Here is a 21,935-nt window from a genome sequence, read left to right as displayed (position 1 = left end):
CTGGGCCTTGTCTGAACACTGGCCTATTTCCTTCTGTGTTTGTTCAGCCACACCCGCCTGAGATACTCCTGGCCATTTCGGAGTTAACTCTAATGCTGGTTAGCTTGTCTGGTCAGGTTGCTCTTGCCCCAGGTGTTCTGAGGAGATTAGGGGTCTGGTCCAATCAGCTCCTGCACTGGACCTCTGGTCTCCTATATAGTGTCTGCCAGCCTGCCTCTCAATGCCGGATATTGAGCTTGTCTCAGCCTGCGTCTGCTGACTATTTTTGCCTTGTATTCTGACTCTCCCTGCTTGCTGCCTGCCCCTGACCATATTGCCTGTTTATTGACCTTGCTTGTTGGATTGTGTTTTTGTACTGCGCTGCCCGATTGTTGTGACCCGGACTGTCGACCATTCTTTATTGTGTTTTGTCTGTCTGTCTTGTCTTTGTGTCCCACCAAGCCAGTACGGGGACCGCCGCCCAGTTGCTGCCCTGGGGTTTAGCCTAAGGGGGCAAGTAGGTAGAGTCAGTGGGCGGGGCTGAGCTTAGGGTGCACTGTCTCTGTGTGTCTGGTGTCACCGGTTCCTGACAGAATATCTGGCCAAATATATATACTGCCCCCCTCTGGTGCCATGGCTACTGTGGAAGATCTTGCTACCCGGGTGGAGGGGGTGTCAGGCCTGGTGGTCCAACTGGCAAACCAGATAACTCAGTTATTGGATTTAAACCTGGTGGCTAAGATGGAGGCTTTGTCTTGCCTGGTTGGTGACCTTGCTAAACAGGTTCAAGTTTTGTCTGCCAATCAGAATAATGCTGTGGTAGCGCCCCCAGTGGTGGAAAATCCTAGAAAACCGGTCATGTTGCTCCCTGATAGATTTTCTGGTGATATGGAGAAATTTGAGTCCTTTAGGGGTGCTTGCATGTTGTTTTTTTGGATCAATCACTTCTCTTCTGAGCAGGAGAAGGTTGGTATTGTGGTCTCACTGCTGCAGGGAGATCCTCAGGCTTGGGCTCTCAAAATCCCTCCTGAGGCGGAGGAATGGAGTAGCTTGGAGAAATTCTTTTTGTCCCTGGGTACTATATATGCTCAACCAGATCACATAGCATTGGCAGAGAACAATCTACTCTCTCTCCGTCAGGGTAAGCGACCAGCAGAGGAATATTGCTCTGAGTTTAGGAAATTTTGTGTGATGACTGCTTGGTGTGAACCAGCTTTGAAGGCTTTCTTTAAGCAAGGATTGGCAGAGGGCATTAAGGATGCCTGGGTAGGTCACCCAGATCCTCCAACCCTTAAAGAGACCATGGCTTTGGCCATTTCTATTGACCACAGACTACGAGACAGAAAAAGGGCGAAAGCAAACTCTGACCTCTTCAAATCTTCTGCTTCTCCTGCTGAAAAACCTTTATCCCCCCCTGTTGTCTCAGAGGAGGAACCTATGCAGCTGGGAGTATTGAATGTCAGGACCAGACAAGAATTCCGGAGACATAATGGCCTGTGCTTTTACTGCGGGAACAGTGGTCACTACATCAGCCATTGCCCCATCCGTCCCCGGCGATCAGAACATCATCATCAGCGTCCAGATGGCTACCAGGAAGGTCATCTGGGCGCACAGGTAACCATTGGTGAAATGGGCATACACTGTTCCTCTGATAAACCTGCCATACCTGTGCCTGATGTGAATGAAAATTGTGGTGATGATAACTCTGTCTGTAGCTCATCTGTCTCTATCTCAGAGTCCTCCGCTGACGAGTGGGAGACGGATAGCGATATTACTAGTGACATTCAAACCTGTGTGGTGAGAGGTAGTTTTCCACCTACACCTGATTTATCAAGTGAGGGTCCGGAGGCCCCTCATAAAAGGGGGGGTACTGTCATGAATGTGCCTGTGCGAAACTCCGTGCGCCCCTTGGCTCGTGCTGCGCGCTTGAAATGGCGCTGATATTCAGTGTTTTTGTATGTTTGTGCGGTGTCCTAGGCCTTGTCTGAACACTGGCCTATTTCCTTCTGTGTTTGTTCAGCCACACCCGCCTGAGATACTCCTGGCCATTTCGGAGTTAACTCTAATGCTGGTTAGCTTGTCTGGTCAGGTTGCTCTTGCCCCAGGTGTTCTGAGGAGATTAGGGGTCTGGTCCAATCAGCTCCTGCACTGGACCTCTGGTCTCCTATATAGTGTCTGCCAGCCTGCCTCTCACTGCCGGATATTGAGCTTGTCTCAGCCTGCTTCTGCCTCTGTTTAGTTCTCTGTTTATTCTGACTATTTTTGCCTTGTATTCTGACTCTCCCTGCTTGCTGCCTGCCCCTGACCATATTGCCTGTTTATTGACCTTGCTTGTTGGATTGTGTTTTTGTACTGCGCTGCCCGATTGTTGTGACCCGGACTGTCGACCATTCTTTATTGTGTTTTGTCTGTCTGTCTTGTCTTTGTGTCCCACCAAGCCAGTATGGGGACCGCCGCCCAGTTGCTGCCCTGGGGTTTAGCCTAGGGGGGCAAGTAGGTAGTCAGTGGGCGGGGCTGAGCTTAGGGTGCACTGTCTCTGTGTGTCTGGTGTCACCGGTTCCTGACAATAAACCAATTATCAGGAATAATCAAATAATATATCAAAACAATATTCCTGCAATGGAAAACAAAGTTAGGGTTACCAAGTCCAAATTGAGTTCCTGTGGTCCTCACTCCAGCCTTTGCTGCAGGAGACCCCAATTCTCTGTATCCTTCTAGCATATTCCTCCGGTCTTCCCAGGATGTCCTTCCTTTTCCTAATGCCCCCAGTCATGGTTTCTTATACTAATTTCCAGCTTTCCCTGGTGTCCATTTGTCGCTTTGATCCCTGGAATTTCTCCTCCCTCTCCATGCACACAGCCAATCAAGCCACTTTCCCATATTAGCATTTTTACACCTAGGCATTTACACCAAACTGACAGGGGATATCTCGACTGGTTGTTATAACTGTTGGCCTTTCCAATACAGTTGGGAAACCTTTTGTTATAAGGAAATGTCCAGGCCTCCTGATATTTATCACCTCCCTAATACACTGACTTGGAACTGCATTCAGACTTGGCAATCTAAACAACTGGACTCTCCATTGTCTACAAGTACACAATTATATACAGTAGTGTGTGTGTGTGTGTGTGTGTGTATATACACACATATATATATATATTACAATGTAATAGGCATAACACATTTCATCTGTATGTATATCTTACACCACCTCAGCTGCTCATTGGCTGACCCCTTCCTTTCTGGAGCAGATGCATTTGGAACCAAACACAGACTTCAGCATTGAAGTCCTTGTTCGAGTCAAAACCCAGACCTGAAAAACGTCAAGAACATACAGCACATCATTCACACATTAGGTCAAAAATGCTCCCCAAAAATCACGAATGCAGGGAAAAAACGCCATATGCGCAAATAGCGTTTTTTTCTGGCGTTTTTCTAGTGTCCAAAAAACGATACAAAGAAAACAAGTGTGAGAGCACCCCCAATTGCATGTTTATACTTTTAAAAAGAAATTTTTTTTGTTTACCATGTGAGCCATTGGATAGATGTGAAAAAAATTGAGAGTTCTTGGTAGTTGATGCCTTTTATTGGCTAACTGAAAAAGATGATGACAGAATGTGAGCTTTCAAGGCTACAGAACTGGTTCCCTTAATCAGACATGGTGTAACACAATAACTAGAGAGATAAATTATAAAAAGCAGAAACATCATATTGATTACATCTCTATTGCTGTGTCCCTTTTGTGTCCGCAATTACGACGAACACACATAGGGGGATATTTATCAAACATGGTGTAAAGAGAAACTGGCTCAGTTGCCCCTAGCAACCAATCAGATTCCACCTTTCATTCCTCACAGACATGGTTGCTAGGGGCAACTGAGCCCGTTTCACTTTACACCATGTTTGATTAATCTCCCCCAAAGTCTCTTTTGGCTATTTGACAGCTGTTTTTTTTTTTTTTTTTTTGGCAGTCATTTTATGCCCAAATAACGGCCTTTATTTAAAAAATAACAGGATCCACAAATAACAGACGATGTTTTGATAAGCCGTTATTTGGATGTGAAACGACAGCCATCCAAAAAACAGCCCTTATTGTGTTACACCATATCTGATGAAAAGGCCAGTATTGTAATCTCATCAGTAGTGAACTCATCATAAGAGACAACTTAATCTTTTAACCACAACTGAGGCATCTGCCAGCTAAAGCAATGTGGTTCAGGAAGCTTTATTTGCTCAGTCTTGGGGGGGGGATCTGGGGGATGGGATCCCTTTCGTTTACTATGCGGCCTCCCCCTCAGCGTGAAGGGAACAAACCCTGAAAAAATCAAAAAGATACTTTCCTAGGTGCTCCAGCATACTGGCCCCAGCCCTTCTTTATAATTCATATCTCACCATTCTGATTCCTAGCATATCAAACATTATATGCCCCAGACATTGAGAACGTGAGATCCCCCCTTTTGTAATGACACAGACAGGTAGACAGACCATTTTTGGACTCCCTGCGATGTCCTTGTCCTACCCAATGCTACGGAATTGGTTCTTTATTCTTGGTTCTTTATTCAGAATATTTTTACTTCTTTTCTGAAAGAGAACCCCCTCCCCCCCCCCCCCCCCCCCCCCAGCAAAGAGGTGTGATCTCCACAATCTAACCACAATGTAATCTACAATCTCCATTGTTATCGCCCCCCCCCCCCCCCCCCCTTGCTGAGAGCATTTGGTCTTTTCCACAAGGTAAACAAACGGCCTGACTCCATGCTAATCAATGATTGCATATCATTAACTTGGATCAGCTCTGGGCCTGCAGACAAATTTAATTACAGTTAATATATAAAGAATATCAGAAGTATCCTCTGTAAGAATATATATAAAAGCACATCACATAGAATTTTTACATATATATAAATAAAGACAAGGCTGTCCATATTCATTACAGTGTACACTTATGTTAGTCAAGGGAAAACAGATCCTGACAGATGCCATACAACTTCATTGTTTTTACCAAAAATGGATCTGTTAAATGGACAGCAAAATGCAGTGTGAACCGAGCCTTAGGGTATATTCACACGGACGGGCTCACAGCGAGATTCTCGCTGCGAGCCCGGCAGGTCCTGTCAGTTCCTATACACTACATACTTGCTGCGGTCTAAACGACCGCAGCGAGTATGTAATTATACCGCCCTTAACCCCTTCTGCTCCCCCGCTGTGTATATACTTTACCTGTCCTCGCTGCACAGGTCCGGCGTCCTGCTCTCCCGCCCGGCCAATCAGTGGCTGCGGCTGGGCAACACACTGATTGGCCGGGCGGAGAGCAGGACGCCGGACCCATGCAGGGAGGACAGGTAAAGTATATACACAGCGGGGGAGCAGAAGGGGTTAAGGGCGGTATAATTACATACTCGCTGCGGTCGTTTAGACCGCAGCAAGTATGTAGTGTATGGGAACTTCCAGGACCTGCCGGGCTCGCAGCGAGAATCTCGCTGCGAGCCCGTCCGTGTGAATATACCCTTAAAAGGAAATGTGTTGTCTAGTTTTTTTTTTTTTTTTTTTTTTACTGATTAAAGTCTGATGCTGAAACTTTTTTTCTTATCTGTTTCTAATTTGTGACTGTAATTTTGTGTTTCATTTTTTGTGCATTATAATGGTATTTTTAATAGCATTTAGAGCAAGCCTCATGGACAGAGGAAAGTGACAGAGAGAAACTGTCTCATTGACAAGAATGGAAAAAGTTACTGGGTACTCTTAAAGGGGTTGTCCAGTGGAAATCTTTTTTATTTCAAATCATCTTGTGTTGGATAGTTATATAGATTTGTAATTTACTTCTATTAAAAAAATCTCAAGTCTTCCCATACTTTTTAGCTGTTGTATGTCATGCAGGAAATGTTTTATTTTCAGTCTGACACAGTGCTGTCTGCTGACATCTCTGGCCGAGACAGGAACTGTCCAGAGCAGGAAAGGTTTTCTATGGGGATTTATAGAAAACAGAGACAGAGTTCCTGTTTTGGACAGAGATGTCAGCAGAGAACACTGTGTCAGACTGAAAATAAACAACATTTCCTGCAGGACATACAACAGCTAATAAGTTTGGGAAGACTTGAGATTTTTTAATAGAAGTAAATTACAAATCTACATAACTTTCTGATATCAGTTGGATTTGAGAAAAAACGATTTTTGCTGGGCAGTCCCTTTAACCCCTTAACGACATCGGGCGTAAATTTACGCCCTGATGCCGGTAAGGGAGTTCAGAGCGGGGCCGCGCGGCGACCCCGCTCTGAACCGTGGCGGTCCCGGGTGCCGCTTGTAGCCCGGGATCGTAGGTATTAGCGGGCACGGTCCGATCGCCGTGCCCGCTAATACAGTAATCAGATGCAGCTGTCAAACATGACAGCTGCATCCGATTACCGGATTCAGCCGTTCCCTGGTGTCTAGTGGAGGGATGTTATCCCGGAGGAGCGATCTCCGTTTCTGAAGCCGGCCGGGGACCGCTCCAAGATGGCGCCGTCTCTGGTTCGGCACTCGTTTACTTCCGGCTACAGCAGCCGAAAGCAAACGAGTGCCTATCTCATGGATCTCTGCAGCATATCTATGCTGCAGAGATCTCTATGAGAGATCAAAGCACTTATACTAGAAGTCCCCCAGGTGGGCTTCTAGTATAAGTGTTAAAAGTAAAAAAAAAAGTGTTGTTAATAGTAAAAAGCCCCCTCCCCTAATAAAAGTCTGAATCACCCCCCTTTTCCCAGGTTATAAATAAAAGTAAATAAATAAACAAACATGTTTGCTATCGCCGCGTGCGTAATCGCCCGAACTATTAATTAATCACATTCCTGATCTCACACGGTAAACGGCGTCAGCGCAAAAAAATCCCAAAGTGCAAAATTGCACATTTTTGGTCGCATCAAATCCAGAAAAATTGTAATAAAAAGCGATCAAAAAGTCGTATATGCGCAATCAAGGTACCGATAGAAAGATCACATCATGGCGCAAAAAATTACACCTGACACAGCCCCATAGACCAAAGGATAAAAGCGCTATAACCCTGGGAATGGATCGATTTTAAGTGACGTATATTTGTTGACAATGGTTTAAATTTTTTACAGGCCATCAGATACAATATAAGTTATACATGTTACATATTGTTTTAATCGTAACGACTTGAGGAACATATATAACAAGTCAGTTTTACCCCAGGGCGAATGGCGTAAAAACACATTTCCCCCAAATAAACAAAATGCTTTTTTTTTTTTTTCAATTTCACCACACTTTGAATTTTTTTCTGGTTTCGCAGTGTACTTTATGCAAAAATTCAGCCTGTCATTGCAAAGTTCAATTAGTGACGCAAAAAATAAGGGCTCATGTGGGTTTCTAGGTGGAAAAATGCAAGTGCTATGGCCTTTTAAGCACAAGGAGGAAAAAACTAAAACGCAAAAATCGAAATTGGCTCTGTCCTTAAAGGGTTAAGAGGTCATTCTATAGGGAGGGGGAGCCTGAGCTGTGAACATCACCTATTGTCTTTTCTATCTACTGCTGTTACCAGTCGCTGTAATTCTGTACAGATTACTTTACAGCATCCTCCCTCTTAGCATCACAGACAGATGTCTCAGCTTATTTTTAGGATTAGTAGTGAGAGTGGAAGATTTCAGGATTATTTTAAAATATAAATAATAAAATGGCAAATCAGAAAAAAAAATCACAAAAACTATGTTTAACATAAAAACTTAATTGAAGCAATAGGTCATTTTTTGATGCAAATTCCCTTTAACCCCTTCCCGCATAAGGACATACCTGTACATCCTGTGTTGCTTGGGGGGGGGGGGGGGGGGGGGAGGGGAATCAAAGAGGGGTCATACCATGACCCTGCTCTATACCACTGCTCTCCCAGGTGCTGAAAGCCGGTGCAGGCCGATCGCGGCGCTTGGATAATTAGCAATTCAACCCCTTAGGGTCAAAGCCAATTTTCATTTTTAGCAGTTTATGTTTAAAAGGCCATAGCACTTACATTTTTTACCTAGTGACCCATATGAGCCCTTATTTTTTGCGACACCAATTGTATTTTGCAATGACAGACTTTATTTTCCCATAAAATATGCTGCGAAACCAGAAAAAAATAATTTGCGCTGTCAAATTGAAAAATAAAAAAAAGAAATTTCTTTTCATTTCAGGGAGTTGCAAATAAGCAAGCAAGCTATGAATAGAAAGTACAGATCATGGTGACAGAAAAATAACCCTTCACACAGCCCCATAGACCAAAAAATAATAGGGCTGGTAATAGAGCAAATTTATCTATAGGATCTATAGGTGAAAAAATGCAGGACTTTTAAACATGAGGAAAAAATTAAAGCGCAAAAATAAAAAGTGGCCCACGAGAGAAGGAAATAAAGGACAAGTCCGACGATTTTCTTTTTTAGCCTATTTAACACACATTACAAAGTTATATAACTTTGTAATGTGTGTAAATAAGCTGTGTGGCCCCGGTCCCCTCCTTTCCGACCCCCCCGGAAGTTAAATAAAGCATACATACCCAATACATACCACAATGCCGTCACAGCAGGGGGCGGGCCTTCTTCCTCCTCTGCGTTTTCTGGTAAAGTGAATAGGACATGAAAAGGCTGCCTTTTCATTAGCTGGACCGCATCACATAGCTTCCAGCTTGCTGGAAGTCTGTGTGTGTGTCTGTTTTTTTTTTTTAGGTCCCGCTGGAGACCCCTAATAAAAGTATGAATCACCCCCCTTTTCCCATTTAATAAATAAAAAATAAACATATTTGGTAATGCTGCATGTGTAATCGCTCGAACTATTAATTTATCACATTCCTGATCATGCACGGTAAACGGCATAAGCGCAAAAAAATTCCAAAGTGCAAAATTGAGCATTTTTTGTCGCATCAAATCCAGAAAAATTGTAATATAAAGTGATCAAAAAGTTGCATATATGCAATCAAGGTACCGATAGAAAGAATAGATCATGGCGCAAAAAAATGACACCTCACACAGCCCCATAGACCAAAGGATTAAAGTATTATAATGATGGTAATAAAGCAATTTTAAGGAACATTTAGTTTTTTTAAACATCAAAATTTTTTAAAAGCAGTGAGATTAAATAAAAGTTGTGCAAGTTGCATATCATTGTAATTGTAACATCTTGGGGAACATGTATAAAATGTCAGTGTTACCATAGGGTGAACGGTGTAAACCTAAGCCCCCCAAATAAAAAAAAAATGCTCCACACATGTACCGTATTTTTCGGCGTATAAGGCGACTGGGAGTATAAGACGACCCCTGACTTTTAATCAGATTGTCAGCGGTTCGCCTTATATGCCGAAAAATGTTAACCCCTGCTTGACTGCAACCCTGCTTCGGTCAGGCAGGGGTTAACTGCAGCTAAATAAAAAAATAAAAAACATTTAACTCACCTGGGCCCGTTCCCGGTGTCCATCGACGTATACTACCTGTGCCGGGGACAGAGATCGCCAAACCTCTCCTGGGCAGCCGAGCGTCTCATCGGAGAGGCTCAGAGATGCTCGGCTGCCGGGAGAGCTTTCGGGAGAATGAGAGAGGCTTCGGCAAATTTCCCGCTCCTCTCTTTCTCCCGAAGCTCTCCCGGCAGCCGAACGTCGCCGAGCCTCTTCGATGAGATGCTCAGTTGCCTGGGAGAGGTTCGGCGATTTCCATCCCCGGCGCAGGTAGTGTACATCACACTGCCGGGAACGGGCCCAGGTGAGTTAAATGTTTGTTTTTTTATAGTAGTCATCCCAAATGATGGGGATGGGGCCATTTAAGAGCCCCCCCCACCATATGGGGCGACCATACCCGGCGTATAAAGACGACCCCCGAAAACTAAGAAGATTTTTCGGGGTTAGAAAGTCGTCTTATACACCGGAAAATATGTGTTTTTTTTCTGGTTTTACAGCATATTTAATGCAAAAAGTAAGTCTGTCATTGCAAAGTACAATTAGTGGTGGGGATAAGGGATCATGTGGGTCTGTAGGTAAAAACTATAAGTGCTATGGTATTTTAAACACAAGGAGGAAAAAACTAAAGCGCAAAACTGAAAATCGGCTCAGACCTTAACCCCTTAACGACATTGGGCGCAAATGTACGCCCCCACAGGGTGGCCTTTAACGCAAATGGACGTACATTTACGCCCGGTGTTTCCCCGATCACTGTGTGATCACACACATCGATCGGGGAAGATGGCCTGCTATAATGTATAGCAGGCCATCTCTGCTCGTCAGCACGGGGGGAGGTTAACCCCCCCTGTGCCGAAGATCGCTGCTATCGGCTGATCAATTCAGATCAGCCTATAGCAGCTAAATTCAGCTTTCCAGGTCATCGGTGACCCGGAAAGCAATGGCAATTGGTGTCCCCGTGTTCTGCATCCCTCAGCTAGGTAGGGATCCGGGGGTCCGGAGCGAAGATCGGCGGGCCTGCGCGTCCTCTTTTCTGCATCGGCTGACTTCCGGGTTACGTCGGGTCTGTATCGTCTAACTTCGAAAATCTTCGGCTTCGGCAATCTTTGCCAGCTTCGCTCTACTGCCCTCTAGCGGCTGATCAGTGTATATTATACACTGATCAGTGGCTTTGGGGAAAAAAGATTTTTTTTTTTTTCAATATTTTTTTTCTTTTTATGCGCCCTAACGTTGTTGGGAGCTGATCAGCATCGCACGTAAGTGTGCCCCTGACCAGCAACACCTCCTTTTTGCTGTATGGGTTTCCCCCCTTTTTTTCTATATCCTACTGCCACTGTCTGCAGATAAGTACCGCACATAAGTGCGGCATTTATCAGCAACTCCTTTCTTGGCGTAGGTTTCTTTTTTTTCTTACTGTAAAAAAAAAAAAAAAAAAAATGTAAAAAACACTACATTACATTACATGAAATAAAGTTTGACACTAAACATTTACATACCCCATATACCAATCCCTATATAAAAATGCCCCCCAGAGTGTTTTTGGCATCGGAGGCATACGCTATTATTGCCTCCGACACCGAAACAGCCAGTGAGGATAAATGAGGGGATCCTTTTTCTCTCCATTCATCCTCATCATCATCCAGTGATGTGTCTGGGGGTAGGTAGCGTACGCTGCCCCCAGACACGTCTTTTCCACCAGTACCGTCCCAATAAGAGATGATGGTACCACACGTCATTGGAGTTCTACATTTTCTAAAATCTTTCCCTTATTCCTATTTCAGGGGTCACATTAATTCAGGGATTATTCTGATTTCCATTATAGAGTCGGGAAGGAATGTTTTTCCCTGTGATGAGGCTACTGTCGTCTGCCTCACAAGGGTTTTTTGCCTTCCTCTGGATCAGCACAGGTTGAATTTGATGGACTCCTCTCATGGACTCCTCTCATTTTCATTCTTATAAACTAATAATTGGCCTAATACCCCCAAATAAATTAAACTTTTTCCCTTTTCCCTAGCTAAGTAGGTATGGCCGCCATTCCCATTAAAGGCTTGCCATGTTGCATTTACAAAGCCTCTGTGCGGCCAGGACATTAGAAACCCCACACAAGTGACCCCCTTCTGGAAACTACACCCCATAAGAAATCTAACAAGGGAGCAGCGGGGATATGGCCCCCTGGTGACGCACACATTTGTGCCGTGAAAATAAAAATAAAAAATAGTATTTTTTATTTTCACAGCACATGTTCTACATATGTGCCCGTCATCAGTGGGGTCCATAAGCTCACTGCACCACTTGTTAGATTCCTTGAGGGGTGTAGCTTCCAGAATGGGGTCACTTGTGGGGGGTTTCTACTGTCCTGGCAGCACAGGAGCTTTGTAATTGCGACATGGCCTCCATCCTCCATTCCAGCCTCTAAATGGCGCTCTGTCCTTTTGGTGGCTTGCCCTGTGCCCATATGGCACATTATGTCCACGTGGGGTATTTTCGTGCTCGGAGGAAATTACCCTACACGTTTTGCATTCATTTTCTTTTTTTAACCCCTTCTGGAAATAGAAAAAATCAAGGCTAGACCAACATTTAGTGTAATTTTTTTAAAAAATTTTAACACTAAATCATTGATCTTGTCTTGATTTTTTTCATTTTCACAAGGGGTTAAAAGATTTTAAAAAACACACAGAATGTGTAGAGCAATTTCCCCTGAGCACGAAAATACCCCACATGTGGACATAAAGTGCCAAGTGGGTGCAAAGTAAGCCTCCAAAGGGAAGGAGCGCCATTTGGCTTTTGGAGGCTGGATTTGGCTGGAATGGATTTCGAGGGCCTTGTTGCATTTAAAAGGCCTTCATGTTGCCAAGACAGTTGAAACCCCCCACAAGTGACCCCATTATGGAAACTACACCCCTCAGGGAATGTAACAAGGGGTGTAGTGAGCATATGGATCCCACTGGTGATGGGCACAAATGTGGAACAATGTGGCAGAAAATTAAATATTAAATTTTTTACACTATAATGTTGGTTTAGCCTTGAATTTTTCATTTTCACAAGGGGTTAAAAAACACACAATGTGTAGAGCAATTTCCGCTGAGTCCGTAAATACACAACATGTGGACAGAAAGTGCTGTTTGGGCACAGGGCAAGCCTCCAAAGGGAAGGAGCGCCATTTGGATTTTTGATGCTGGATTTGGCCAGAATGGATGATGAACGCCATGTCGCATTTACAGAGCTATCGTGCTGCCAAGACAGTGAAAACCCCCCACAAGTGACCCCATTCTGGAAACTTTATCCCTTAAGGAATCTAACAAGGGGTACAGTGAGAATATGAACCCCTTGATGATGGGCACATTTGTGCCGTGAAAGTGAAAAAATGAAAAATTTCCCTTTCATGTCACATTGTTCCGCATTTGTGCCCGTCACCAGTGGGGTCCATATGCTCACTGCACCCCTTGATAGATTCCTTGAGGGGTGTAGTTTCCAGAATGGGGTCACTTGTGGGGGTTTCCAGTGTTTTGGCAGCACGAGGGCTCTGTAAATGCGACATGGCATTTCTCTGATAATAGGTTTACAATTATGAAAGATATTGGATTACAATAAAATCTCTGCACAGAAAATTAAAATTTTCAAATTTCTTACACACTTAGCTTTTATTTCTGTGACTCCCCTAAAGGGTTAAAAAAAAATTCTGGATGTTCTTTTGCAGAGTTTGGGGGGTGTGGTTTCTGAAATGGGGTGCTTTGTGGGGCTTTCTAACATACAATCCCTTAAATACACTAAACCTGAACAGGTCCCTAAAAAAATCTGATTTTGAAATTTTACAGAAAATTTGAAAAATTGCTGCTAATGTTTTAAGTTTCCTATTGTCTAAAAAAATGAAAGATAGTTTAATAAATGCTGCCAACATAAAGTAGACATGTTGCTAATGCTATTTAATATATAATTTATGTGGTATAACCATTTTCTGTATAAGCAGAAAAGTTTCAAAGTTGGAAAAATGCATTTTTACACAATTTTTCACGTAATTTTTTTTTCCCATAAAGATTCATTATAAGTATCGACTCTAATTTACCAGAAATGTAAAGTACCATATGTCACGAGAAAACAATCTCAGAATCAGCCTGATCGGTAAAAGCATCCCAAGTTATTAATGAATAAAGTGACACAGGTCATATTCATAAAATTTGTCTCTGTCCTTAACCTCTTAACGACGCATGACGGGTATCCCCGTCATGCGGCCGTTAAGAGTAAACAGAGAGGGCTCCCGGCGTGAGCCCTCTCTGCAGCGCGCTAAGTGCAGCCAGGGACCGCGTGTACTAGCCGGCGCTTCGCGGCTAATTAGCGTGTATTAGCCGCGGCCGGCTAATTAACTATTCAAATGCCGCTGTCAAAGCTTACAGCTGCATTTGAATAGCAGCTGTGACCCCTCTCCCTGATGTCCAGTGGGGGATCTCCCCCCGCGATGCGATCGCGGAGGGGAGATCCGTTCTAATGAGCCGGCCGGGGCTCAGCGTCGGAATGACGCTGATCCCAGCTCGGCAATCTATTCAGATGGTCTGCAGCAGACCATTATAATAGAGCATCGATCTGATGGATCATTGCTCTATTATATACACAGGATTGATCTCAATGGGAGATCAGTTCTGTATATATAGAAGTCCCCCAGGGGGCTTCATATTACTGTTAGTAAAAGTTAAAAAAAAGTGTTTATTAATAAAAAATCCCCTCCACTAATAAAAGTCTGAATCACCCCCCTTTTCCCATTTTACAAATAAAAATAAATAAATAAATAAACATGTTTGCTATCGCCGCGTGCGTAATTGCCCGAACTATTAATTAATCACATTCCTGATCTCACACGGTAAACGGTGTAAGCGCAAAAAAATCCCAAAGTGCAAAATTGCGCATTTTTGGTCGCATCAAATCCAGAAAAAATGTAATATAAAGCGATCAAAAAGTCGCATATGCGCAATCAAGGTACCGATAGAAAGAACACATCATGGCGCAAAAAATGACACCTGACAAAGCCCCATAGACCAAAGGATAAAAGCGCTATAAGCCTGGGAATGGAGCGATTTTAAGGAACGTATATTTGTTAACAATGGTTTTAATTTTTTACAGGCCATCAGATACAATAAAAGTTATACATGTTATATATCGTTTTAATCGTAATGACTTGAGAAACATATATAACAACTAAGTTTTTCCATAGGACACACGGCGTAAAAATGAAGCCCCCCCCCCCCCCAAAGAAAAATAATTGCGTTTTTTTTTTTTCAATTTCACTGCGCATATAATTTTTTTCTGGTTTCGCAGCATATTTTATGGAAAAATTCAGCCTGTCATTGCGAAGTACAATTAGTGACGCAAAAAATAAGGGCTCATGTGGGTCTGTAGGTGTAAAATGCAAGTGCTATGGCCTTTTAAGCACATGAAGGAAAAAACGAAAACGCAAAAACGAAAGTTAGCACGGTCCTTAAAGGGTTAAGGCCTCTTCAGGCTCTGTCCTTAAGGGGTTAACAGATTAAGACAGACACACACTATAAAAATACTACAACCAATACATGGTATCAACATGAACTTGCAATTACCCCTATCAATTTGTGACTTTTTCTCTCATATAGAAACTTTGGGGAGATTTATGAAAGGGTGTAAATATACACCTGGTGTAAACTGCCCACAGCAACCAATCACAGCTCAGCTTTCAGCTCTGGTAAAATAAAAGACTAGCTGTGATTGGTTGCTGGGGGTAGTTTACACCAGGTGTATATTTACACCCTTTCATAAATTTCTACCATTAAGTTAAGTTTCATAATCATGTAATGGTGTGTTTACACAGAGAGATTTATCTGATCTGACAGATTTTTGAAGCCAAAGCCAGGAATGGATTTGAAAAGAGAAGAAATCTCAGTCTTTCCCTGTTTATAGCCTGTTCCTGGCTTTGGCTTAAAAAATCTGTCAGATAAATCTCTCTGTGTAAACACAACCGATGGGTGGTGAACAGATTGATATGTAGCCTTATGGGAATAGATTCAGTCTAATTAATATTTTTATTTTAATTTCTGTACATTCTGGGTTTATACATCCAATTACCAGTTCTAATCATTGCTTGACAGTAATCCCTATTTACCTGCTCATATAAGGATGGCTGTTAATCACTAGGTAGGACCACCTACTGGACTCCAGAAATTCAAATAAATGAGTTACAGGTTACATTAAATCTATTCCCACAAATCTATATATCAATCTGCTCTGCTCCTGCTGGTTTGTAAATGCTAAATACTGTCCGATAAACTGAAAAAGTGTCTATGAACAACCAATCCAGTTACATCCCTTATGATGCTAATTCCCTCAAACTGTATTACAGCATATGGTAAAATAAAGAAAGTGATAGACATATTCCTATAAAAGAAATTCTGTCCATATTGTTGTACAGGTAAAATGACTGATCATCAGCTGCGCTATGTAGTTTCAGAATGTCTTACCTGGAGATGGAAGATCACAGAGTACTGTACAGAGGATGCTGAATGCACCCAGGATGGAAGGTAGTAGCTGTGCTATGCTCTTCATGACTGTGTTGCTTTTCCTCCTCTGCTTCCAAAGTCCTTATAGAGAGTGTGTAGAGGGTCAAGGCAGGGCAGTGAATGTTACAGTCCTGATACTATCAGGCTACTTCTCACAGGCTGGGTGTAGCCTTTCAAGGGGGAGGTGGAGGGGGGGGGAGCAGTTTGTACATTAACATAATAGTTTAACCACATTAGTATTCCACTCTATTCTACCGCTAAAATGGCTTGGAATTTCCATGTTGCATAGTATAGAAATATGTTCTGTATAACTATTATTATTGGGGATCTGTCTTATGACATCAGACTTCTCACATATTGCTTACAAAATCCAAAGCCTCTTTCTCTCTGTAAGTTCTTCCTGTGCGGTGACATGATGCAGCCTGACTATTAAGATACTGAAGACACAGTTGTTGCTGATTGTGAGATAATCGTCTGCCTCCAGGGCAGGTAGGGGGGATCAAAGGCCTCTGCTGAGACCCCCTAATAGTGAAAGTAGGATAATGGTTGCTAATCACTTAGGGTGTCTTTATTTTTACTTTTTACTTTACAGGGTAAAATAAAGACAACTACTTAAAAAATATTTATATTGTATAGTAAAAGGTAGGGCTGAGCGATATTGGCCTAATTCAATATCACGGTTAATCGTACATGTAGCCGCGATAACGATAATTGAACGATAATTATGCCATGTCCCTTTTTCTAAACCACACCTTTTTTGCAAGCCACACCCACTTGGCCGTGCCAAACTGGTGATATTTAGTTTAAAAAAAGTGGGGGGAAAAAATAACTCACTGAGCAGCAACTCAAGGCTGTGACATTTAGTCTATTTCCATTATTATTTGTCATTATTAAGGGACTCAGCAGAGCCCTGGAAATGTATACACACTACAGGACGTGTATACACAGGTATACAGCAACGTACACACTACAGGAAGTGTATACACAGGTATACAGCTACTTACACACACCAGGATGTGTATACACAGGTATACAGCTATGTACACACCAGGATGTGTATACACAGGTATACAGCTATGTACACACACCAGGATGTGTATTCACAGGCATGCCAGCATTTGACCATTCAGGCCCCCAAGTGTTATATAGTGGTACATGCTTTATCCATATGATGTCCATATGGTGCCCACAGTGTGTTATACTTTACTAATATAAAGCCATATAGTGCCTGTAGTACCATACTTTACCCATATGAAGCCACATAGTGCCCGCTGTACCATACTGTAACATACTTTACCATATGAAGCCATATAGTGCCTGCAGTGATATACTACCCATATGAGGCCATATAGTGCCTGCTGTACCATACTTTACCCATATAAGGCCATATAGTGCCCACGATGACATACTACCCATATGAGGCCATATAGTGCCAAAAGGGAGTCAAATCTCAAATATGAAGCCATATAGTGCCTGCAAATACCATACTTTACCCATATGAAGCCATATAGTGCTCATAGTACTATACTTGAAAGCCTTAGCAATCCAACACTTGACTGTTCAGACCCAAATGATGTCAGAGTGTTACACTTTACCAATACAAAACCATTGAGTGCCCAGTGTAATGCCCCCTTTACACGTCCGGAAAAAACACCCGGATTTCCGGACGCATAGACTTTCATTGGACACGGACACCCGTTCCGGAAAATAGGATTTTTTACAACTGGTCCTATTTTCGTCCGGAAATCTGGCCCGGACGCCCCCATAGAAGTCTATGGGAGCGCCCGGGCCCCGGACGCTTTCCTGATGCACATCAGGAAAGCGTCCGGAGTTCCACTCACCCGGACAACCTTCTGCCGCTGCCCCCGGTCTGCCCCGGCCTCCTGCTGCCTCTTCTGCAAGCCACCGGCACTCGCGACACAACCTCCCCCCCCCCCCACGGCCGCTCGCAGCACAACCCCCCCCCCCCCCCCGCCCCGCGGCCACTCGCGGCACCGCAATGGAACGCCCCCCAACACCCCCCCCGCCACGGCCACTCGCGGCACAACTGCCCCCCCCCCCCCCCCGGGGCCACTTGCGGCCCTGCTCACAAGTCATGATGGGAGTTGTACTTCTGCATCCTGTGGCCATCCAGGTTGCAGAAGTATAACTCCCACCATGCCCCTGCTGACAGGTCATGATGGGAGTTGTACTTCTGCAGCCTGTGGCCATCCACGTTGCAGAAGTACAACTCCCACCATGCCCCTGCTGACAGGTCATGATGGGAGTTGTACTTCTGCAGCCTGTGGCCACCCAGGTTGCAGAAGTACAACTCCCACCATGCCCTGCTCACAAGTCATGATGGGAGTTGTACTTCTGCATCCTGTGGCCATCCAGGTTGCAGAAGTACAACTCCCACCATGCCCCTGCTGACAGGTCATGATGGGAGTTGTACTTCTGCAGCCTGTGGCCATCCACGTTGCAGAAGTACAACTCCCACCATGTCCTGCTGACAGGTCATGATGGGAGTTGTACTTCTGGAGCCTGTGGCCATCCAGGTTGCAGAAGTACAACTCCCACCATGCCCCTGCTGACAGGTCATGATGGGAGTTGTACTTCTGCAGCCTGTGGCCATCCAGGTTGCAGAAGTACAACTCCCACCATGCCCCTGCTGACAGGTCATGATGGGAGTTGTACTTCTGCAGCCTGTGGCCATCCAGGTTGCAGAAGTACAACTCCCATCATGTCTTGCAACCTGGGTGACCACAGACTGCAGAAGTACAACTTCCATCATGACCTGTCAGCCGGCCATGATGGGCGTTGTACTTCTGCAAGCTGTGACCATCCAGTTTGCAGAAATACATCTCTGATCGTGTCCTATTTTTTTCTCATCAGGAAATCCTGATGGTTTCCTGAAGGTAAAAACGGATTACTGTCAGGAAATCCTGATACTTTCCTGATGACATTTAAGGCCTCTTGATCAGGATTTCCTGACAGTAAAAACTGACACGGACGTGTGAATGGGGCCTTAATTCATATAAAGCTATACGGTGCCAACTGTACTGTACTATTTACAACTAGTGTCCATATAGTTCAATATACACAGGATTTACACATTCCCCAGGTGATAGGTAATTCACTCAAAGTCCTTGGCCACATACATTTAGGTTGAGCATACACTTCTCTTTATAGTGTCCATATAGTGCCAACCAGTTCCCATAGGGACTATACCTTTCTCACAGCTGGGGTTTTGCTACACTTGGAGCCAGTTAACAATCATCTCTGCACAATAATTTACAAACTCTTAGCTGTGGGAAGGATCAGATCAGTGCAGGTTTTCAGCCCCTAAATAGTTACAATGCTCTGTCGTGCTGGGCAGGGAGGGGACCAGTCAAAACACCATTAGAGGCAAAATTCTATGATTCCATTGAACACAAACACGATATTAGGAAAATATCTTCCAGTACCAACAAAACCCGGAAATTTAAGAAACAAACGAAAATACATATATACCATTGAATCATAATGAAGACCCCACAAATATCAGGTCTTACAAAGACTCCAAGATTAGATAGCCAATGCTCACAAATTAGCTTACCCAATTCGATTTAATTCTGAAGCTCTGTCACCAAACCTATAAGAGCCAATGCACACAAGGGGCACAAAATCACGAGGCATATCCAAGTCTCATCAAATGTCAGACAACGGCAAACAAAAGCATACCATGCCTTAATAAACAACAAGTGAAGTTATGGGAACATTGAATTGTTAGTAGTTCAGAACACAACTAGTTGCGTTCAAAACCACTTTAGGCCTCCTCCTCCCCTATAGCCTTCCTTACCATCACCAAAAGTGGTAAAATAAAATACCACCAATTATAATTGCCACACATAATGTGGTGTATAAATATCTACCATTCCCATAGCCATACGATACATTGACATGTATTTCAAATATTCTGCTTTGCTACAACAAACAGTCAAAACACCATTAGATGCAAAAATTCTAGGATTCCATTAAACACAAATGCAATATTTGGTACATATTTTCCAGAACCAACAACAACCGGAAATATAGGAAACAGACCTAAATACATATATACCATTGAATCATAAGGAAGACCACACAAATATCAGGTCTTACAAATGCTAAGAGACTCCAAGATTAGAAAGCCAATGCTCACAAATGAGCTTACCCAATTCCATTAATTCTGAAGCTCTGTTACCAAACCTATAAGAGCCAATGTACACAAGGGGCACAAAATCACAAGGCATATCCAAGTCTAATCAAATCTCAGACAACGGCAAACAAAAGCATACCATGCCTTAAAGCGGAAGTGCAGCGGTAAATAATTATCCACAGAATAACACACATTACAAAGTTATACAACTTTGTTATGTATGTCATGTCTGTGAAATGGCCCCCTTCCCCATGTCCCACCCCCCCCCCAGCCGTGTACCCGGAAGTGTGGTGGGCTATACATACCTGTCACGTGCCGACCTCCGTCTCCGATCTTCAGTCACTGACATCTTCTTCGGGCAGCCGGCGAACAGCTCCGACTCTCCCGAATGCCGGACGCTTTCTGCAGCATCATCCGATGCTCAGCCGCGATTGGCTGAGCATAACTGTGCTTAGCCAATCGCAGCTGATGACGCGGCCGCACCACACTTCAGGGTACACGGGTGGGGGGGGTGGGACACAGGGAAGGGGGCCATTCACAGACATGACATACATTACAAAGTTGTATAACTTTGTAATGTGTGTTATTCTGTGAATAATTCTTTACCGCCGCACTACCCCTTTAATAAACAACAAATTAAGTTATGGGAACATTGCATTGTTAGTAGTTCAGAACACAACTAGTTGCGTTCAGAACCACTTTAGGCCTCCTCCTCCCCTATAGCCTTCCTTACCATCACCAAAAGTGGTAAAATAAAATACCACCAATTATAATTGCCACACATAATGTGGTGTAGAAATATCTACCGTTCCCGTAGCCATACGATACATTGACATGTATTTCAAATATTCTGCTTTGCTACAACAAACAGTCAAAACACCATTAGATGCAAAAAATCTAGGATTCCATTGAACACAAATGCAATATTTGGTACATATTTTCCAGAACCAACAACAACCGGAAATATAGGAAACAAACATAAATACATATATACCATTGAATCATAAGGAAGACCACACAAATATCAGGTCTTACAAATGCTAAGAGACTCCAAGATTAGAAAGCCAATGCTCGTGTCGAGGAGGAAGGGCCATGAGAGCGGACGCATGAGGCGTGAGTACGCTCATGGGCGGATTAACTTTACTATAGGCCCCGGGCTGTTCACCAGGCCTGGGCCCCCCCACCCCACTGTAACTATGGCAGCATTAGCCTGGCGTTCATAGTACAGGACAGATAATGTCATGATGTCCTGATTTGTGCCCGCCCGAAACGCCCCTATTATAATCCACTACTGAGTACGCCGGGTAACTTCATGTCAGAGACCGAGTCTGAGACTAGCCGCCTTCCGTAACATCAGTGAGGGGGAGCTGTGAGGGTCTGAGCAATACTGAGAATCGGGTGGAGGAGTGGAGACAGCCTAAACAGAAGGCAGTGGCGGAACTACCGCCGTAGCAGCAGTAGCCGCCTTATCAGGGGGCCCGGTGCCCGATCCTGTAATGGACCGAGCCCCCTGAGAAGACACTCGCAGCACCCGACCGCCCCTGTCCTCAGCGTCCCCTGCGGCACCCGCCCCCTCCTTCCCTTGTCCTGCGCAGGGCCGTTTTGGGCGACCGCACGGGGCGCCGACAGCTAGGGGGTGCTGATGGCACTCTCCGCACCCACTTAGCTGCGGGCATCCCCGGCCGCCCGCTCAGCCCATCACCTGCCCCTCTGCCCCATCACCTGGCAAGACTGCCCTCCGATCGCCTGCCCGTAGCTCCGCCTCCCACCGATAGCTCCGCCCCCAGCCCGCCCGTAGCTCCGCCCCCGGACCGTTCGTAACTCCGCCCCCGGACCGCTCCGACTCAGCCGAGCACATGGAGACATCTCCCTCCTGCAG

General features: G+C 44.3%; 1 protein-coding gene across 4 annotated transcripts in view; it reads right to left on the bottom strand.

Moving 5' to 3' along the window:
- LOC138787351 (proteinase-activated receptor 1-like) overlaps positions 1–21,935 on the bottom strand; it is a 70,518-nt gene that overhangs the window by 12,895 nt on the left and 35,688 nt on the right. Inside the window, exons 1-2 of one of the 4 annotated variants that reach the window (XM_069964622.1) lie at positions 3,506–3,574; positions 3,191–3,292 (exon numbers count right to left, since the gene is read on the bottom strand). The exons of 2 other annotated variants lie outside the window; for them this stretch is intronic. Coding sequence is in view for 1 of the 2 variants with exons in the window: in XM_069964619.1 (XP_069820720.1) it covers positions 15,859–15,943 (85 nt within the window). In the remaining variant the exon portion in view is untranslated. Of the gene's footprint in view, positions 1–3,190; positions 3,293–3,505; positions 3,575–15,858; positions 15,965–21,935 lie in introns of those variants that run through there. One more of the 4 variants, XM_069964619.1, reaches the window with a different exon arrangement.

Source organism: Dendropsophus ebraccatus, chromosome 3, assembly GCF_027789765.1.
Source record: "Dendropsophus ebraccatus isolate aDenEbr1 chromosome 3, aDenEbr1.pat, whole genome shotgun sequence".
Classification (NCBI taxonomy): Eukaryota; Metazoa; Chordata; class Amphibia; order Anura; family Hylidae; genus Dendropsophus; species Dendropsophus ebraccatus.
Note: the sequence above shows the minus strand (reverse complement) of the source record. Positions and strands in the feature narration are given on the sequence as shown.